At 35.1% G+C, this 16,704-nt stretch overlaps 2 protein-coding genes and 1 long non-coding RNA gene across 6 annotated transcripts in view; 2 read left to right on the top strand and 1 right to left on the bottom strand.

The window, feature by feature from the left end:
* LOC104706729 (calcineurin B-like protein 4) overlaps positions 1-2,509 on the top strand; it is a 5,149-nt gene extending 2,640 nt beyond the window's left edge. Inside the window, exons 2-9 of the mRNA XM_010422941.2 lie at positions 229-370; positions 496-578; positions 670-729; positions 830-938; positions 1,548-1,600; positions 1,717-1,797; positions 1,924-2,036; positions 2,188-2,509. Coding sequence (XP_010421243.1) covers positions 280-370; positions 496-578; positions 670-729; positions 830-938; positions 1,548-1,600; positions 1,717-1,797; positions 1,924-2,036; positions 2,188-2,266 — 669 coding nt within the window. The 5' untranslated portion in view covers positions 229-279 and the 3' untranslated portion in view covers positions 2,267-2,509. The remainder of the gene's footprint in view (positions 1-228; positions 371-495; positions 579-669; positions 730-829; positions 939-1,547; positions 1,601-1,716; positions 1,798-1,923; positions 2,037-2,187) is intronic.
* On the bottom strand, positions 4,977-7,231 carry LOC104706731. Its single transcript, XR_754467.2, has 4 exons — positions 7,106-7,231; positions 6,285-6,342; positions 5,669-5,770; positions 4,977-5,344 (listed from the first exon to the last, which is right to left on the bottom strand). It is a non-coding gene; the product is annotated as an uncharacterized LOC104706731 (long non-coding RNA).
* On the top strand, positions 9,348-12,056 carry LOC104706732 (calcineurin B-like protein 4). 4 transcript variants are annotated; one of them, XM_010422944.2, is made up of 8 exons: positions 9,348-9,739; positions 9,867-9,949; positions 10,041-10,100; positions 10,208-10,319; positions 10,429-10,523; positions 10,671-10,880; positions 11,000-11,112; positions 11,219-12,056. In XM_010422944.2, the coding sequence occupies exons 1-8, from the start codon at positions 9,637-9,639 to the stop codon at positions 11,295-11,297; spliced, it is 855 nt and encodes a 284-aa protein (XP_010421246.1). In that variant the 5' UTR covers positions 9,348-9,636; the 3' UTR covers positions 11,298-12,056. The 4 variants fall into 4 exon arrangements, with proteins under 4 accessions (XP_010421246.1, XP_010421248.1, XP_019084732.1 ...); XM_010422946.2 differs by having other exon boundaries at positions 11,000-11,137; XM_019229187.1 differs by having other exon boundaries at positions 10,232-10,319; positions 11,000-12,056.

Here is a 16,704-nt window from a genome sequence, read left to right as displayed (position 1 = left end):
AAAAAAAAAAAAAAAACAATTTACACTATAATTAATTGCACTCGGTTTACATGTAGAGTTTGCCAAGAAAAATCAATAACGTGGCAAAATAAGCAATTTACACTATAGTTAATTGCACTCGGTTTTAGTTGGTTTGTTCTTGGACTTTTTGTTTTTGTTTTTTTTTTTGGTAGAAGAACCAGCGAAAATGAAAGTATAATTATAACGATTATTTATGTGTGGCTGTAGAGTGAGAAAAGCAAAGACTACTAACAGTTGAGAGAAGTAGGGTGTGGTTGTATGGGCTGCTCTGTCTCCAAGAAGAAGAAGAAGAATGCAATGCGCCCGCCGGGATATGAGGATCCCGACCTTCTTGCCTCCGTTACACCATGTCAGTTTTATAATCTTTAAATCTTCTTAGTATCATAATTTCAAAAATGTTATCAAAAGTGTTCTAGAATTTGGAAAAAAAAAACTCTAATTGTATTTTACTTTTAATATTGGGAGGGACAATAGTTACGGTAGCAGAAGTGGAAGCTTTGTATGAACTGTTTAAGAAGCTAAGCAGCTCAATTATCGATGACGGTCTTATTCATAAGGTTTATTCTTTCGTTCTAAAAGTGATCATACATAAACTGCTATTAGGCAATCTATATGGCTTAATTAAAGTATAAAAGTGTGATGTTGCAGGAAGAATTTCAGCTGGCTTTGTTCAGAAACAGGAACCGGAGGAATCTCTTCGCTGATCGGGTATGTTGTACATTACGTTATTTATCTACCTAGACTATAGAAAACATATGTGTATAATTTTATATAAAGTTCTGTTTTACAATATGTTATATATACGCAGATATTTGATGTATTTGATGTGAAGCGAAATGGAGTGATCGAGTTTGGGGAATTTGTCCGGTCTTTAGGTGTTTTTCATCCAAGCGCACCGGTCCATGAAAAAATCAAATGTAATTCTTCTAACCCCAAGAATAGTTCTTCACATTCATTCTATGTCTTAGTACTCTATTATTTTCTTATTAAGTTATCTGAAACTGAATATATTTTATCATGAATTTGCAGTTGCTTTTAAATTATACGATTTACGACAANTTCTTTCGTTCTAAAAGTGATCATACATAAACTGCTATTAGGCAATCTATATGGCTTAATTAAAGTATAAAAGTGTGATGTTGCAGGAAGAATTTCAGCTGGCTTTGTTCAGAAACAGGAACCGGAGGAATCTCTTCGCTGATCGGGTATGTTGTACATTACGTTATTTATCTACCTAGACTATAGAAAACATATGTGTATAATTTTATATAAAGTTCTGTTTTACAATATGTTATATATACGCAGATATTTGATGTATTTGATGTGAAGCGAAATGGAGTGATCGAGTTTGGGGAATTTGTCCGGTCTTTAGGTGTTTTTCATCCAAGCGCACCGGTCCATGAAAAAATCAAATGTAATTCTTCTAACCCCAAGAATAGTTCTTCACATTCATTCTATGTCTTAGTACTCTATTATTTTCTTATTAAGTTATCTGAAACTGAATATATTTTATCATGAATTTGCAGTTGCTTTTAAATTATACGATTTACGACAAACTGGATTCATCGAGCGAGAAGAAGTGAGTCCATTTATTTTTCGGTACCCGCCAGCTTAAACAGTTTTGACCCTAATAACTTTGTGTGTCGTCTTGATCTAACATGCATACCATAATGACCAAAATTGTGTTTTGATTAGTTGAACGAGATGGTTATTGCGCTACTTCATGAATCTGAACTAGTTGTTTCCGAAGATATGATCGAAGTAATGGTGGATAAGGTAACCCATCACTACCACACCGTTGCAAATATGTTTATAATCATCTTAGATTCTAAATATAATATTGAAGAATATAATCTTGATGATAAATAATCTATAAGGAAATGGTGATTATATGTTTTGCAGGCTTTTGTTCAAGCAGACAGTAAAAACGACGGAAGAATTGATATAGATGAATGGACAGATTTTGTATCCTTGAATCCGTCGCTCATCAAGAACATGACTTTGCCATATCTAAAGTGAATTTATATTAACTAGCTCTTACTAATTTATAATGGTTAAGAGTCTAATCTCATATGTTTCAACGATCATGACCAACGTTGAACCAAACCGACCTATTTGATGAAAATCAAAATGATTGATCATATACAATTCTTGGTAAAACTGTAGGGACATAAAGGGAACTTTTCCAAGTTTTGTTTCATCTTGTGAAGACGAAGAATTGGAGTTGCAAAACCTATATTTCTAAAACAATCCATGCAAGGAAGATAAAAGGCCATCCTTGTCTCCTTCGTCACTGTTTTTTCAATTTACATTTCACATTATTGTACAAAATCTTAGATAAGATATATATATATATATAAGTTAGAATTTGAAAATGGTTCTTTAGGCCGGTCTTGGTAAGGATCTTGGACTTGCCTTGTGTATATGCATACTATGCTAGATTTAGTACTACCAACTACGTTTTATGTGGAACAATCCAATTCACATATAGAATTGCTCCAAGTGATTCTTCCAATTCACATTTAAAGTAAAATTTTATATATACTTTAGTATAAAATACTTTTCAAAACCTATGAAAAACATTTTTTAATTAAAATTTTATAAATATTTAAATAAAGTCTTCGAGTAGTAGTTATTATCTAGAAATACCTTATAAACTTTCTAAAACTTCAAAATTTTCAGATTTAATAGAAAATATTTTTGAAAATATATAAATGAAGGAGCATTTTTTGAAAAGAGATACATCAAAAAAGATTTCTCAAAAAAACTTTCAGATTCTATGTGTTGCTAAAACAATGACTTTTTTGAATGTGAAAAAATCTCTTATCTTATTTGGAACAGATTAGAATCGGCACTATGCGAAAGTTTTAGTAGTAGTATATATGCAAATTTACATAAATTTGTGGTCATATTAATATTCAATTTAACATGTAATTAGTACACTATATAAAACCTAAATTTTAAAATGTAAAATCTACACCTGGTGATTAGTAATTAGTTTTTTTTTCATCATATGATCTATAATTAGCTACTCAATAAATTAATAAAAATTAACTTAGCTCTAGAATTCTTTATAAATATTTAATTGAACAACAACAAGTAATTGAGGAAAAAATATACACAAATCAAAACCTGGCTGAATTTGTGAGTCATCCATCATCCCTCACCGAACATAAAACTTTCTCTCTATCTATGACACGACCAGATAGCTGATTCAGTTCCTCTCGATATGTCTAAGTTTATTATAATCTTATCCGCACTCACTTCATCATCTCTCGCAACCTTTCTGAACATTCATTCTAAATGTAAGCCTACCGCAACTTTAACTCTCTAATCCTCCTTCTTCCTCCTTCGACTTTCACTTATCTCTATCTCAAATTATCAATCGGAAAGATTATATTCTCCGTTCATGCGACATGTATTTGATCGTTTGGTGCTGCATGAGCAAGATGGAGTTTGACTCTTTGGTTTATTTCGATTTGACTTACAGAACCATGTATTATCATCTATATAAAGTTGACTCTTTTATGTATATGTATCAAAATGTAGTGCAATCATTTAAAGGGGTTTCGTATACATTGTCATATTTTGTTTTGTGATTCAAGGTTTTTCTAATTGTTCGTCGTATCCTTAACTTGTTTCGAAGAGCTCTAATGTTATGTCTTTGTAAATTTTAGATGGCCCAAAACCTTCTGGATAACTTGCTTGTTTTGTGATTGTCAAAAAAAAAAATTGCTTGTTTTGCCGCCGGATGTGCAATCGGCCCTTGCCCCAACAATTTTTGGACAAAGGCTTAAATGGGATAATGTTTCAACTATTTTCCTCCCTTTATCCAATGGACCATGTGACCAACAAGTAATTGGAGTGTATGTCTATGAACAAGGAGGTGCAAATGGTGTTCATTGACCTAGTCTTTTACAAATATTTACACAATTATTATATGTTATGATAGAAAATATCTAATTCTATATTTATGCAATCTCTATTCATATTTTATTTTGATATTCTTATTGGTTGTATTTTTTTCATTTAGTTTTTACTTTTAGTTTAAATTAATATTTTTAATAATAATAAAAATATTACAAAAATTAGCGAATTAATTGATGCATTAAGTTTAGATTTTATGTTATTTTGATGATATGGATTAATTTGTTAAAATTGAAAATAAGAAGTGACGAGCTGAAGGAATGAGAAGAGAGAAAAACCAACTTTATATATATAGATTTCTATTACTTGCATCGCCAAAAAGGAATCATTCTCCGTAAATTTTAAACTTTTCTTATTTGATTCCGTTCGCATGTAAGGGCAAGTTTATTGATTATACTTCCATTTGGATGTCAAAAGAATTAATTAATAATATTTTAATTTAATTTAATTATTTACTTTTTTTTTAATTTATCTAACCAATAAAATAAAGACAATTGTAGATTTGGTGTATTTAATAGTTGGGGCAGAAACACTTTTTCTTTATCACATTTTTCTCATTTTTTTATTCTTCTGATCCTTTAAAAGTCAAAAGTCAGAACCAAATCAATGGAGGATGTGCAATGGATTTGCTCTAAAGGTCAAAAGTCAAAACCAAACTAAAGGAGTCGCATGGGGACCATGCGATTAGTTAAAGAGGTCAGTACGTGTTAAACTTTTTTTGACTTTAAATACCAAGTGGATTTTTTGCGAGCAAAAAACCAGAGTCACAAAAAAAAAAACCAAGAGTCGATTTTGGGCCTATTTAAAAAAAACCAAGAGTTGGGTTTGGGCCTACTTAAATAATACAATTATCTATATATATATATATATATGCATCTATACTATTAATTGGGGAATACAAAAACAGAAAAGCAAAAAAAAAAAACTAAAAAATTCCATTAAATGCCCCCACGACAAAAAAAAAGGAAAACAAAGAAAAAAAATTAAAGGACAAAAAGGTAATTAAGAGTGTAAAAAAACGCGGACCCTATCTGTTTGGCTACAATCTTATTCGGATCTCAACTATCCTATACGTGTATCCAAACACTGTCATCCTCTTCCCAAACATGTAAGTAAAAAATTAGTTAGGATCATATGCGTAATATGCGTAATATTAAATACCTACCATATAAATTTATGTTGATAAAACATCAGCAAATCGTAAAACCAACATCATATTCAATACCTACCATATAATTTCATTTCGTAATTTAAACTGCTAAAAATCAGCGAATATAAACAAAACCGTTATAGAAAACTTACCATTCGTAATAATCGGTACCATATTGGATAATTACCATTTCTGTTGCTCATTTAATCTGATAAAGATCAGATAAAAACAGTATGGAAGGTAATCCTGTCAAATCGTAAAAAAAAAAAAGAAACTGAATGATGACTCAATCTTTTATTAAATAGAAAAAGAAATTAGGATACTCGAATTTATGAGAGAATATTTCTAAAACAGAAACTAAATATCTGCTACTTGAAAGATTGTGCATCGATTTATACTTATCTAACCTAAATAATCAATGCTTACGCTGACTTTTGTATATAAATATAGCATCCGAATTCTACCATTTTAGATAACCTAAAGCTCTAATCTCTTTCATTCAAAAACATCGATCGCCAAAAAAAAAAANAAAAAAAAATATGTAGAAAATAGATTGATGGATTCACATACCTTAACGACATTAACCCTTGAAAACAAGTTAGCAAACCCAAGCCATTCAGACCAAAATCCTCCTCCAATCATGGAAGCAAACCATAAAGCATTTTGGATAACCTGTACGTCTCTATAAGTATAGTATATCATAGATGAGCTACTAATATTTGTTTTTCATGTGTTTTATGTCAATAAGTTTTCTAATTTGTACTCCTAACAATTTTGCAGCTGAAAATCAAAATACAAAACCATTCTCAGCAATTGATAAGTTTGTGAATCAGAACTCTCAACTCCAGGATCTTCAAACAATCAAGAAGTGGTAACTATTTATTTATATCTTCGTATATGACACTCTAATTTTGTTTAAAATAAATAATGTTAAGAAAGATCTAATTATTTTCAAAATTTTATGACATGTATTGGACATGTCAATGTAAGAAACAATCTATACCAGATTTTTGTTTTGTTCAATGTTGTTTTTTTTTTGTATGATTCAAACATATTTATGAATAAACCAAGGTAAACGTAGATAACTAACTTTGTATCTTGGTTTTTGCAGCTTATGAAGAAATAACAGTTCACCTAAATAAGCAACCATAAGGCACTCGAAACACTAAACACTTGAAAAACTCACCTTATGGTACGACATCATCCACCCCCATACTTGATAGACTCAATGTACCGATGAGCTGCTGCAATTAGAAGTCAAAACAAATTAATTGTAGAAAATGTTTTCCTTTTTATGTTATGAAATAATTTATCTAACTCTAATTATATGTATTACCATTTCTTCATACTTTTGTAGCTAATCAAAGTGGAATTGACTTATGACTATGGGAAAGAAAATGGACCTTTAGATTTAGAAAAGTGTGACTACACAGACTCCTATTCTCTTCAGATGCATATAAGCTTAATTCAAGCTATAGTCCTATACAATTATTTGTTGTGCTTATATTTTAACTGAATAGTTGGCAAATCCTACTATCATTATCCGTTTTCCCTTATATGAAATTATATACTAAGAGTTGTTACCTTTTTCTAAATAATTAATCTACAAAATATTAAAGTTAATCGAATATTGAACAACTATAATTGACAGCTAGAAAATGCCCCATTCCAAAGTCAATTACAATTGACAGCTAGAAAATGTAAGTGGGAATTTCAAGACTATGAACGTGAATAATCATCATCACCAAAGATTAGAGAGTATTACAGAGGGAAAAATGCAGAATAATCAAAATAAGCGAAGCTACAATTACTTTCAATTTTGTCTAATACTATGATGAGTCTTTTAAAGAACAGTCCAATTCTGATAATGATAAAGTACACGAAGCAGGGTGAGATAATCAATTAATCAAAGATTCAACTAAGCAATTGAACTCTTACAATTCAATTCAAAGTGAGAGCAACGACGAAGATAAGATGTGAAAGAAGCATAATCTGAAAAAAACTTACCTTCTCCAAATCGAAAACTTGTTAAATTAGGGTTTGATATGGCTTCCAACTCAAAACCAATTGGCAATGAGTGGAGAGACCCTACCTCTTTATATATTACTCAAATCCTTTTACATCTATCACATGTGGGATCTTTTCTTCACACGCCCCCTCGAGATGATGGCTCTTTTAGCCATTAATCTCGACAGAATCCATCAAAACTCTCTCTTAAGATTTTACTGAAATCAATGACGAGGATGAAAGTTGAGAAGCATAATCTGAGTTACTGAAATCACTTAACCTTCACCAAATTTAGGAAAAATTGAATTCTCCATCGACAACCCTAGAATTTGGGAAAATAATTGTAAGGGCCCCTACAATAGTGGGGTTAACATGTATGTCATTTCCCTTTCTCAAATGGCATAACAACCTTTTTTGTATATTTGAAACGACAAGGCGTTATATACGTTTTAGTAAAGCAAAACATTTTACATTTTTAATTAAAATTGAAATATTATAAAGCATTAGGATATTCTTTTTAGATGATGGTTTACATTATCTTAAATATATTCCACTAATCAAAATTGTAACTGTATAAACTAAAATATACCTTTAGAAAATATTATAAATAATAATTATATCTAGCCATATTATTTTATTTTGAGCTAATTTTTATCTATTTATTTTGAGAATAAGGATTACACACGTAAACAAGATAGAAGGAAAGATGACTAGATAAGAACATAAATTTCCAAAAAGAAAATTTTTAGAACATGTTATAGTTAAAATAAATTAACGCTTACAATTTTATATTTAACATGTTTTTTAAATAGGCATTAAAGTGTGTTTTATAATATTAAAATATTTAAAACAAAAAACCGTAATAGATGAACCAGACATAAAATAATAAGAATAAAGAAGTCAACTAATTTTGTAATATGTTATTTTATAATTATACTATGAACTATATTTGTGTTTGTTCCTAATGGTATTTTGGTAATTTTTGTATTCGTTCCATTCCATTTCTAATCGGGAATAATTTTTTTTTGTCTAATATTGGAAATGTCATATATCGAGAATGCATTCTCTATACAAGTAGAATTCAGGTACAAGACGAAACATGAATCACATCCACTCTGAAATATTTGTATCAAACATGTTTTAATTATTTTTATACTTTTTTACATGCATTCTTCTGTCTTTATTTTTTTATAACAAAAGTTATAATATAAATGCTATATCAAGTTATTATTTTTGGGTATTCGGTAGTTTGTGTACTAATCAGGTTTTCAAATTTGTAATCTGAACCGACCCGAAGTTAATAGTACTCGAACTAAACCGAACCCATATATCGAAATAATACCCAATAGATTCTATTTTTTTAAACCCATATAGCCAAATCTGATCGGGTAATATCCCAACCCGAACGGGTTATCCGAAAGTCCAACCATACCTAAAAATAGGTTTGCAAAACTAATCCGCATATACATTATATATTGCAAATCTGATTACAAATTTATTTTTTGAAATTAACCCCGCACGTATGTGCGGGTCCGAACCTAGTTATCTATTATCTCGCATATATCATTGGAGACTTTGATAAGTTATCTCTGTTATTAGAAAATATATAATAATAAGTAGGATTAAACAAAAGCTCTCTCTTATCTGCACACCTAGACATACGTCATTGATTATCTTGGCTATTACGGCGAGTTGCCTAACATCTTCCACAACTCATATGACTTTTGGTTATCAATTTGTTTATTTGAATCATTACTAAATTATTGATTAAGCAGGGCCAAAGGCTGTTTTGTTCTAGTTTTGGCTATTTCCGTTAATGATTTGATGTATGGGGAGAGCTTAAATGCTTAATGTAGCTGTCGTGAAAGCTACAACTATCTTAATTTTAAACGGTGGTAACTTGGCCAACTACATCTTATGCATTTATTATGTGTAAACCAATGACATAATCGTCCTTATATAGCCATCAACTTCATTTTTATATCACTAAAAGAAATTTGCACAAACGTCTTTTTCAAACTTTTAATATATATCTTTTTTTTTGTCAAACTCTGAAAAGTTTTCAGATTTGGTAATGGACTAGAGATTACCACGTTAATTTTAATGATATTCAAGTAATACATATACAGACAAGAGTTATAAATGTAGACATACATAAACGTGGGCATACGTTAGTGTTTATGTAGGTTTTTATTATGTCGTGTTCGTGTACATGTAAACCCTGTGATATACANNNTTTGTTTTCGACGTAATTCTGAGTTTCGTTACGAACGCTAACCTCGTGTTGAGTTTGCCCAACAAAAAAAAAAAAGAAAAAAAATAAGAGCCCGTGTTGAGTTTGCCAAGTAAAAGTCAATAACGTGACAAAATAAACGATCTACACTATAATTTATAGCACTCGATTTTCATTGGTTTGTTCGAGGAATTATTTTTCTTGTAGAACCAATGTAAATGAAGGTATGAAATCGATTTTTTATGTTTGGTTGTAGAGTGAGAAAAACAAACAGTTAAGAGAAGGAATTTGTGGTTATATGGGCTGCTCTGTGTCGAAGAAGAAGAAGAAGAAGAAGAAGAAGAATGCAATGCGCCTGCCGGGATATGAGGATCCCGACCTTCTTGCCTCCGTTACACCATGTCAGTTTTTTTAATCTTTAGATCTTCTTAGTATCATAATTTCAAAAATGTTATAAAAAGTGTTCTAGAATTTGGAAAAAAAAAACTCTAATTGTATTTTACTTTTAATATTTGGTTGGGACAATAGTTACGGTAGCAGAAGTGGAAGCTTTGTATGAACTGTTCAAGAAGCTAAGCAGCTCAATTATTGATGACGGTCTTATTCATAAGGTTTCTTCTTTCATTCTAAAAGTGATCATACATAAACTGCAATTAGGCAATCTATATGGCTTAATTAAAGTATAAAAGTGTGATGTTGCAGGAAGAATTTCAGCTGGCTTTGTTCAGAAATAGGAACCGGAGGAATCTCTTCGCTGATCGGGTATGTTGTATATATTAAGTTATTATCTTAACTAGACGAGTGTCACATTTAAAGAAAACATATGTGTATTTTATAGCGTTCTGTTTAATGATATGTTATATACGTAGATATTTGATGTATTTGATGTGAAGCGAAATGGAGTGATCGAGTTTGGGGAATTTGTCCGGTCCTTAGGCGTCTTTCATCCAAGCGCACCGGTCGATGACAACAAAATCAAATGTCATTCTTCTAACCCCATTTTTTGTTTTTTCACATTCATTCTATGTTTAGTACTACTCAATACTTATTTTCTAATTAAGTTACCTTTACCTTTATCATGAATTTGCAGTTGCTTTCAAATTGTACGATTTACGACAAACTGGATTCATCGAGCGTGAAGAATTGTACGATTTACGACAAACTGGATTCATCGAGCGTGAAGAAGTGAGTCCATTTTTTTTTGGTACTCGCTAGTTTTACTCCAATAACTTTATGAGTGTTGATTAACATGTACCATGAATGTTGACCGAAATTGTGTAATTGATTAGTTAATACCACTTTTTCGACCTAGACTCTGATACCAATTGTTAGGTTTTCCAAGCTCAAACCAATTCCTCCATTAGTATAATATTGTCCGCTTTGGGCCCAGGTGGCAAAGCCTGCACGGATTTCTTATTGGGCTCCTTCCCAAAAGACCTCATACTAATTGGAGTTGGTCTTGACTTATATATTAGAAACTTATTTTCTAATCTTCAGATGTGGGACATTGTTTGTATTCCAACAGAAGTTATGGTGTATAAGGTAATCCACCACATCCCCACACCCGTGCATATATATAGATATATGTTTATAATTAATTGTCTAGACTCTAAATCTAATATTGAAGAAGAAAATGGTGCTATATATATATTATTTTGCAGGCTTTTGTTGAAGCAGACAGTAAAAGCGAAGGAAAAATTAATATAGATGAATGGACAGATTTTGTATCCTTGAATCCATCGCTCATCAAGAACATGACTTTGCCATATCTGAAGTTAGTTTATATTGGGTCTTATAATGTAATAATGGGTAACATTCTCATCTCATATATCTTAGACCGTGACCAGCTTTAATTTCAACCAATTCATGGTAAATTGTAGGGATATAAAGGGGACTTTTCCAAGTTTCGTTTCATCTTGTGAAGAGGAAGAATTGGAGTTGCAAAACCTATATTTCTAATTCTAAATAGTCCATGGCAATGCAAGGAAGATAAATGATACCTTGTCCTTTGTCGCCTTCGTCTCTGCTTTTCAATTTACATCAAATATTTTTGTACAAAATAGTTGCTAAGATGATAGAGATATAAGTTAGGATTTGAAGATGAATGCTAAATATAGCCTCTCTTTACAAAAGGATATGGGACTTGCCTTGTGTATTATATGTATACTTAGCTAGATCTAATACTTTGTTTTTACGTGGAACAAGTGGTCCTCCATTTCACATATAGAATTGATCCAATGCTACTCCTAGCCATTTCACTATGTAGTTCTATTACGGGCATAGAAACGTTTTCAAATTTCTATTTATGATTACTACGGACAGTGGCGATTCTAATCTAGTTCCAAATAAGATGAGACTTTGGGAGTTTGGGTACATTAGAAAATTCTTTGTTTAGCAACACTAGGATTGTGTCCGCGCTACGCTGCAGGAATGTTTTTTTTACTGTTTTATTTTAATTAATTTGAGGATAATTTTTATATAGTGTTGACTCACATCACATACTTTAACTATATCTTCTCGTTGTAGCTTTCCCATGGCGTTCATACTGTTACCTCTTATTATCTTTCTACTGTCGAAGATAATTCCGATCTGTGAAGCCGTGTGGTTTACCGTACCTCTTACCAGATTCAAAGTGCATCTCCGAAGAAATACAAAGCAACATTGTCATTTTGGCTGATTACTTTGTTATATCCAATGAACATCCAATATTCCAATCTTTTCTACTATCTCCGTTAAGTTAAAGTATTTTGGAGTAGAAAATGGAAAGTGATGTGGAGGGAAATGAACAGCAAACTTCACCGTAGTTCTCACAATTAATCACAAGCAGAGATTGAATAATTGATGTTCTCTCAATTTTTCGGTTTGCTGAGTAATTGAACGACAACCATTTCTTCACCTATTTTTATCTTTCTACGATTTGGTCTATTTATGAAACGACCTGACCCGTTTTTTTAAAATAATAAATAATAAATAATAAATAATAAAAAAAAAATAATAATAATAATAATAATAATAAACTACAACTAGTGGTCCCATATCCACTAGCCACCTAACCACAAACACAACCAACAGCGGAAATAATAGATACCAATATCCAAACAATAATCCAATAACTAATAACCAATAATCAAACAACAGGAAACAAGAAACCAGCAACCTAGCAAGTTCAAAAGACCCAACTCTATCAACCTAGCAATGCCAGACAACATCCAATCGAGTCCCTAGAACATCCTCCTCTTCATTACCTTGATTCCACGATCACATTTTGCCTTTACCTGCATCAGAAACACAAATTGCAATGCATGAGTATTTTATAAACACTCAGTAAGACAATCCTCCCATCTACTGGGCTATACACACAAGCAATAGAGATACTCTAACCATCAAGCAACAAACAACAAACAAACCAGGCTCTGCATCGACCGACACAAGGCTTGCACCGACCGACACAAACAGGGACAAGCATCGACCGACACAAGGTATGCATCGGTCGACACAAGGTTCACTTGCATCGACCGATGTTTCCACTTGCATCGATCGACGCATGCTCGACAATATGCGGAAACCCTAGTTGCATCGACCGACGCCTCCACATGGCATCGACCGATGCTCCTAGGTAAGGCCGCGCCGTCCTTGCACTACATCGACCGACGCACATAGTGCATCGACCGATGCACATGCCGAGCATCGTTTTTTCCCGAAGCTTCTCGCCGGATCTCCGTTCCTGCAAACACAAGAATCGATCCCAAACCACAAGAAAGCTTCCTAACGCCTCATACAACATTCTAACAAGCCTAACAACACATAAACAAACAGATTAGAGAATCTCCAGCTTAGATAAGCCATTGTCATGCACTTACCTTTGCCAAGAAGTTTCTGAACCTTAAACAATCAAGAACACGCTCCTAGGAATCTCCTACAACGATCCCAGCTACAGATCTCTACAGGAAACGTCTCCTAACACCAGAAATCACCAAGAACACTCAAGAACACTTTTTCTCCCTTCTTTTCTCTCAAAAACGGCTGAACTCGTCGAATGAGACAAAAACACGACTTAAGAGTTTTCCCTAACCCAAAACGCAGCGTTTAACTTAAACTCGTCCGTAGAAAAAAATCTTGCATCGACCGATGCAATCCCTAAACCGGGATTTCGGTTCGCGGATATTATAATTCTCCCCCACCAATTTAGATTCGTCCTCGAATCTCGAACAATACTCAGCCAAGGACTCACGTGCTACCGTCTCCACGGCCCGCACTCCTCAGACTGATCTACAGAAGGTCACCTCTAGGTGATAGACTCACGCTCCAGGCATTATTTTCTCTCGACTTTTGGACTTTCATTTACTCATAGGCCTAAACCATGAGTTTTTATTGGCTCCTCATCATACCTAAGTCTTCATGCCATAATGTTGGCTCCTCATCGGGCCTAAACCCGCATGCCATACTGTATAAAGAAAAATCCAATACTCGTATCTCGGGTCGTCACCCTACAGCGCGCCTCCGGATCATCATCCGAAGTCGATATACTAACCATACTCCCAAGTCACAAAGTCTCCGAATATGGCAGTACTAGGAGANTCTCCTACAACGATCCCAGCTACAGATCTCTACAGGAAACGTCTCCTAACACCAGAAATCACCAAGAACACTCAAGAACACTTTTTCTCCCTTCTTTTCTCTCAAAAACGGCTGAACTCGTCGAATGAGACAAAAACACGACTTAAGAGTTTTCCCTAACCCAAAACGCAGCGTTTAACTTAAACTCGTCCGTAGAAAAAAATCTTGCATCGACCGATGCAATCCCTAAACCGGGATTTCGGTTCGCGGATATTATAATTCTCCCCCACCAATTTAGATTCGTCCTCGAATCTCGAACAATACTCAGCCAAGGACTCACGTGCTACCGTCTCCACGGCCCGCACTCCTCAGACTGATCTACAGAAGGTCACCTCTAGGTGATAGACTCACGCTCCAGGCATTATTTTCTCTCGACTTTTGGACTTTCATTTACTCATAGGCCTAAACCATGAGTTTTTATTGGCTCCTCATCATACCTAAGTCTTCATGCCATAATGTTGGCTCCTCATCGGGCCTAAACCCGCATGCCATACTGTATAAAGAAAAATCCAATACTCGTATCTCGGGTCGTCACCCTACAGCGCGCCTCCGGATCATCATCCGAAGTCGATATACTAACCATACTCCCAAGTCACAAAGTCTCCGAATATGGCAGTACTAGGAGAACCAAAGTCCCCCAAGAGTCGCGAGCAAACAATTCTGAACACGTCTGAGTCCTATCCCTATCCAGGTTTCCTTCCCGTGGCTCGCGAAAGACATCTCAATTCCTACCAACCACATATCCCCTCACTGGGATACCTCATGACCACACATGGATCATCACACTGCCACAAGGGCCGCCCCAAAGGCCAAACAAATGTCCTAAACAGGACCGCCACCAAGGCCAAACAAATGTCCTAAACCGGACCGCCACCAAGGCCAAACAAATGTCCTAAACAGGACCGTCACAANATAGAAACATGGAAAACCTTATGGAATGCATGCATAACCTCATGTAAATCCAGTCTATATGCCACTGGTCCAACACGCTCAATCACTCTGAATGGACCCGTATACCTCAGACTCAACTTAGTCTCAGTCAATGACCTGTTCGGACCCCGCAACATGGCCATCTTGAGGTATACTCTATCTCCAACATAAAACTCAAGATCTCTCCTACTCCTATCGGTATAACTCCTCTGCCGATCCTGAGCTTCCTTCATGTTCAGCTTGAGAACCCGAATCTTCTCCGAGGTCTCCTGAACAAAATCTGCCCCGTACATGCTCCTCTCCCCCACCTGAGTCCAGCATAACGGTGTACGACACGACCTACCATACAAAGCCTCATAAGGAGCCATGCCAATACTCGCAGAATCTCCTGCCTCAACTCCTCATCCTTGGGCACACAGATCCGCCCATGCACTAGAATAGTACCATTAGTCGAAACCTGATACTCAGAATCAACATCCTTTGAGGCATTCACCAGCCCCAAATCTTTCTCCTGTGCCAACCGCACTCTGCTCAACAGATCTGCTCTATCAGCTGCAACCACCGCACACAAGCTCAACGCACTGATCTCACCTACCAAAGACTCCATATCCTGCTCCTGAGCCGAAGCCGCCCGCTTCCGACTCAAGGCATCTGCAACCAAGTTAGCCTTACCAGGATGGTAGGCTATCTCCAGATCATAATCCGCCACCAGCTCCATCCACCGTCTCTGCCTCAAATTCAGCTCGGGCTGAGTGAATATATACTTCAGGCTCTTATGATCTGTAAATACATGTACCTTTCACCATAAAGATAAGATCTCCAAAACTTCAGCACAAAAACTACATCACCCATCTCCAAGTCATGAGTAGGATAGTTGTCCACATGCTTCCGCAACTGCCGCGAAGCATAGGCAATCACCTTCCCATGCTGCATCAACACACACCCCAAACAAACTCTGGATGCATCTGTATACACCATATAGTGTTCCGCTTGCTCAGGCAAAGCCAACACCGCAGCAGTAGTCAACATCTCCTTCAGGCTTGCAAAGCCCTCCTCGCACTCCTGTGACCAGACAAAAGGAACATCCTTCCCTGTCAACTTAGTCATAGGGCGTGCTCTGCTCGCAAATCCCTCTACAAACCTCCTGTAGTAACCTGCCAAACCAAGGAAACTCCTGATCTCTGTGGCATTCTGCTGTTAAGGCTAGTCCCTGATAGCCTGAATCTTCTCCGGATCTACAGAAACCCCATCTGCAGACACAATGTGACCCAGAAAATCCATCTCACGCTGCCAGAAACTACACTTGCTCAACTTAGCAAACAACTTCTGCTCACGCAGCTTCTCCAGAACTGCTCTCAAATGCAGTGCATGCTCCTCAGGACTCTTAGAATAAACCAGGATGTCGTCGATGAAAATGATGACAGACACGTCCAGAAACTCCTGAAACACGCTGTTCATCAATCTCATAAACGCAGCTGGTGCGTTAGTCAACCCAAACGGCATCACCACAAATCATAATGCCCATTCCTCGTCCTGAAAGCAGTCTTCCTCGCATCTGCCTCATCTATCGGGGTCTGATGATAACCCGACGCCAGATCTACCTTGGAGAACCAAGTAGCACCTTTCAACTGATCCAACAACTCATCGATCCTTGGAACATGGTACTTGTTCTTCACAATGACCTGGTTGAGACCCCTGTAATCAATACACAAGCGGAAACTCCCATCCTTCTTCTTAACGAATAACATCGGTGCTCCCCACGGTGATACACTAGGACGGATGAATCCCTTGCTCAACAAATCCTCTAGCTGCTTCTTCA

The sequence above is a fragment of the Camelina sativa genome, chromosome 8 (genome assembly GCF_000633955.1).
Source record: "Camelina sativa cultivar DH55 chromosome 8, Cs, whole genome shotgun sequence".
NCBI lineage: Eukaryota > Viridiplantae > Streptophyta > Magnoliopsida > Brassicales > Brassicaceae > Camelina > Camelina sativa.
The sequence above is the reverse complement of the archived record's forward strand: the minus strand, read 5'-3'. Positions and strand labels throughout refer to the sequence as shown.

What these genes read in the sequence shown, in the direction of transcription:
- LOC104706732 (XM_010422944.2), top strand. Translation starts at nt 9,637, where the DNA reads ATGGGCTGCTCTGTGTCGAAGAAGAAGAAGAAGAAGAAGAAGAAGAAT. An exon ending in ATGACGGTCTTATTCATAAG is followed by an intron (nt 9,950 to 10,040) that starts GTTTCTTCTTTC and finishes GTGATGTTGCAG; the next exon opens with GAAGAATTTCAGCTGGCTTT. An exon ending in CAGAAGTTATGGTGTATAAG is followed by an intron (nt 10,881 to 10,999) that starts GTAATCCACCAC and finishes ATTATTTTGCAG; the next exon opens with GCTTTTGTTGAAGCAGACAG.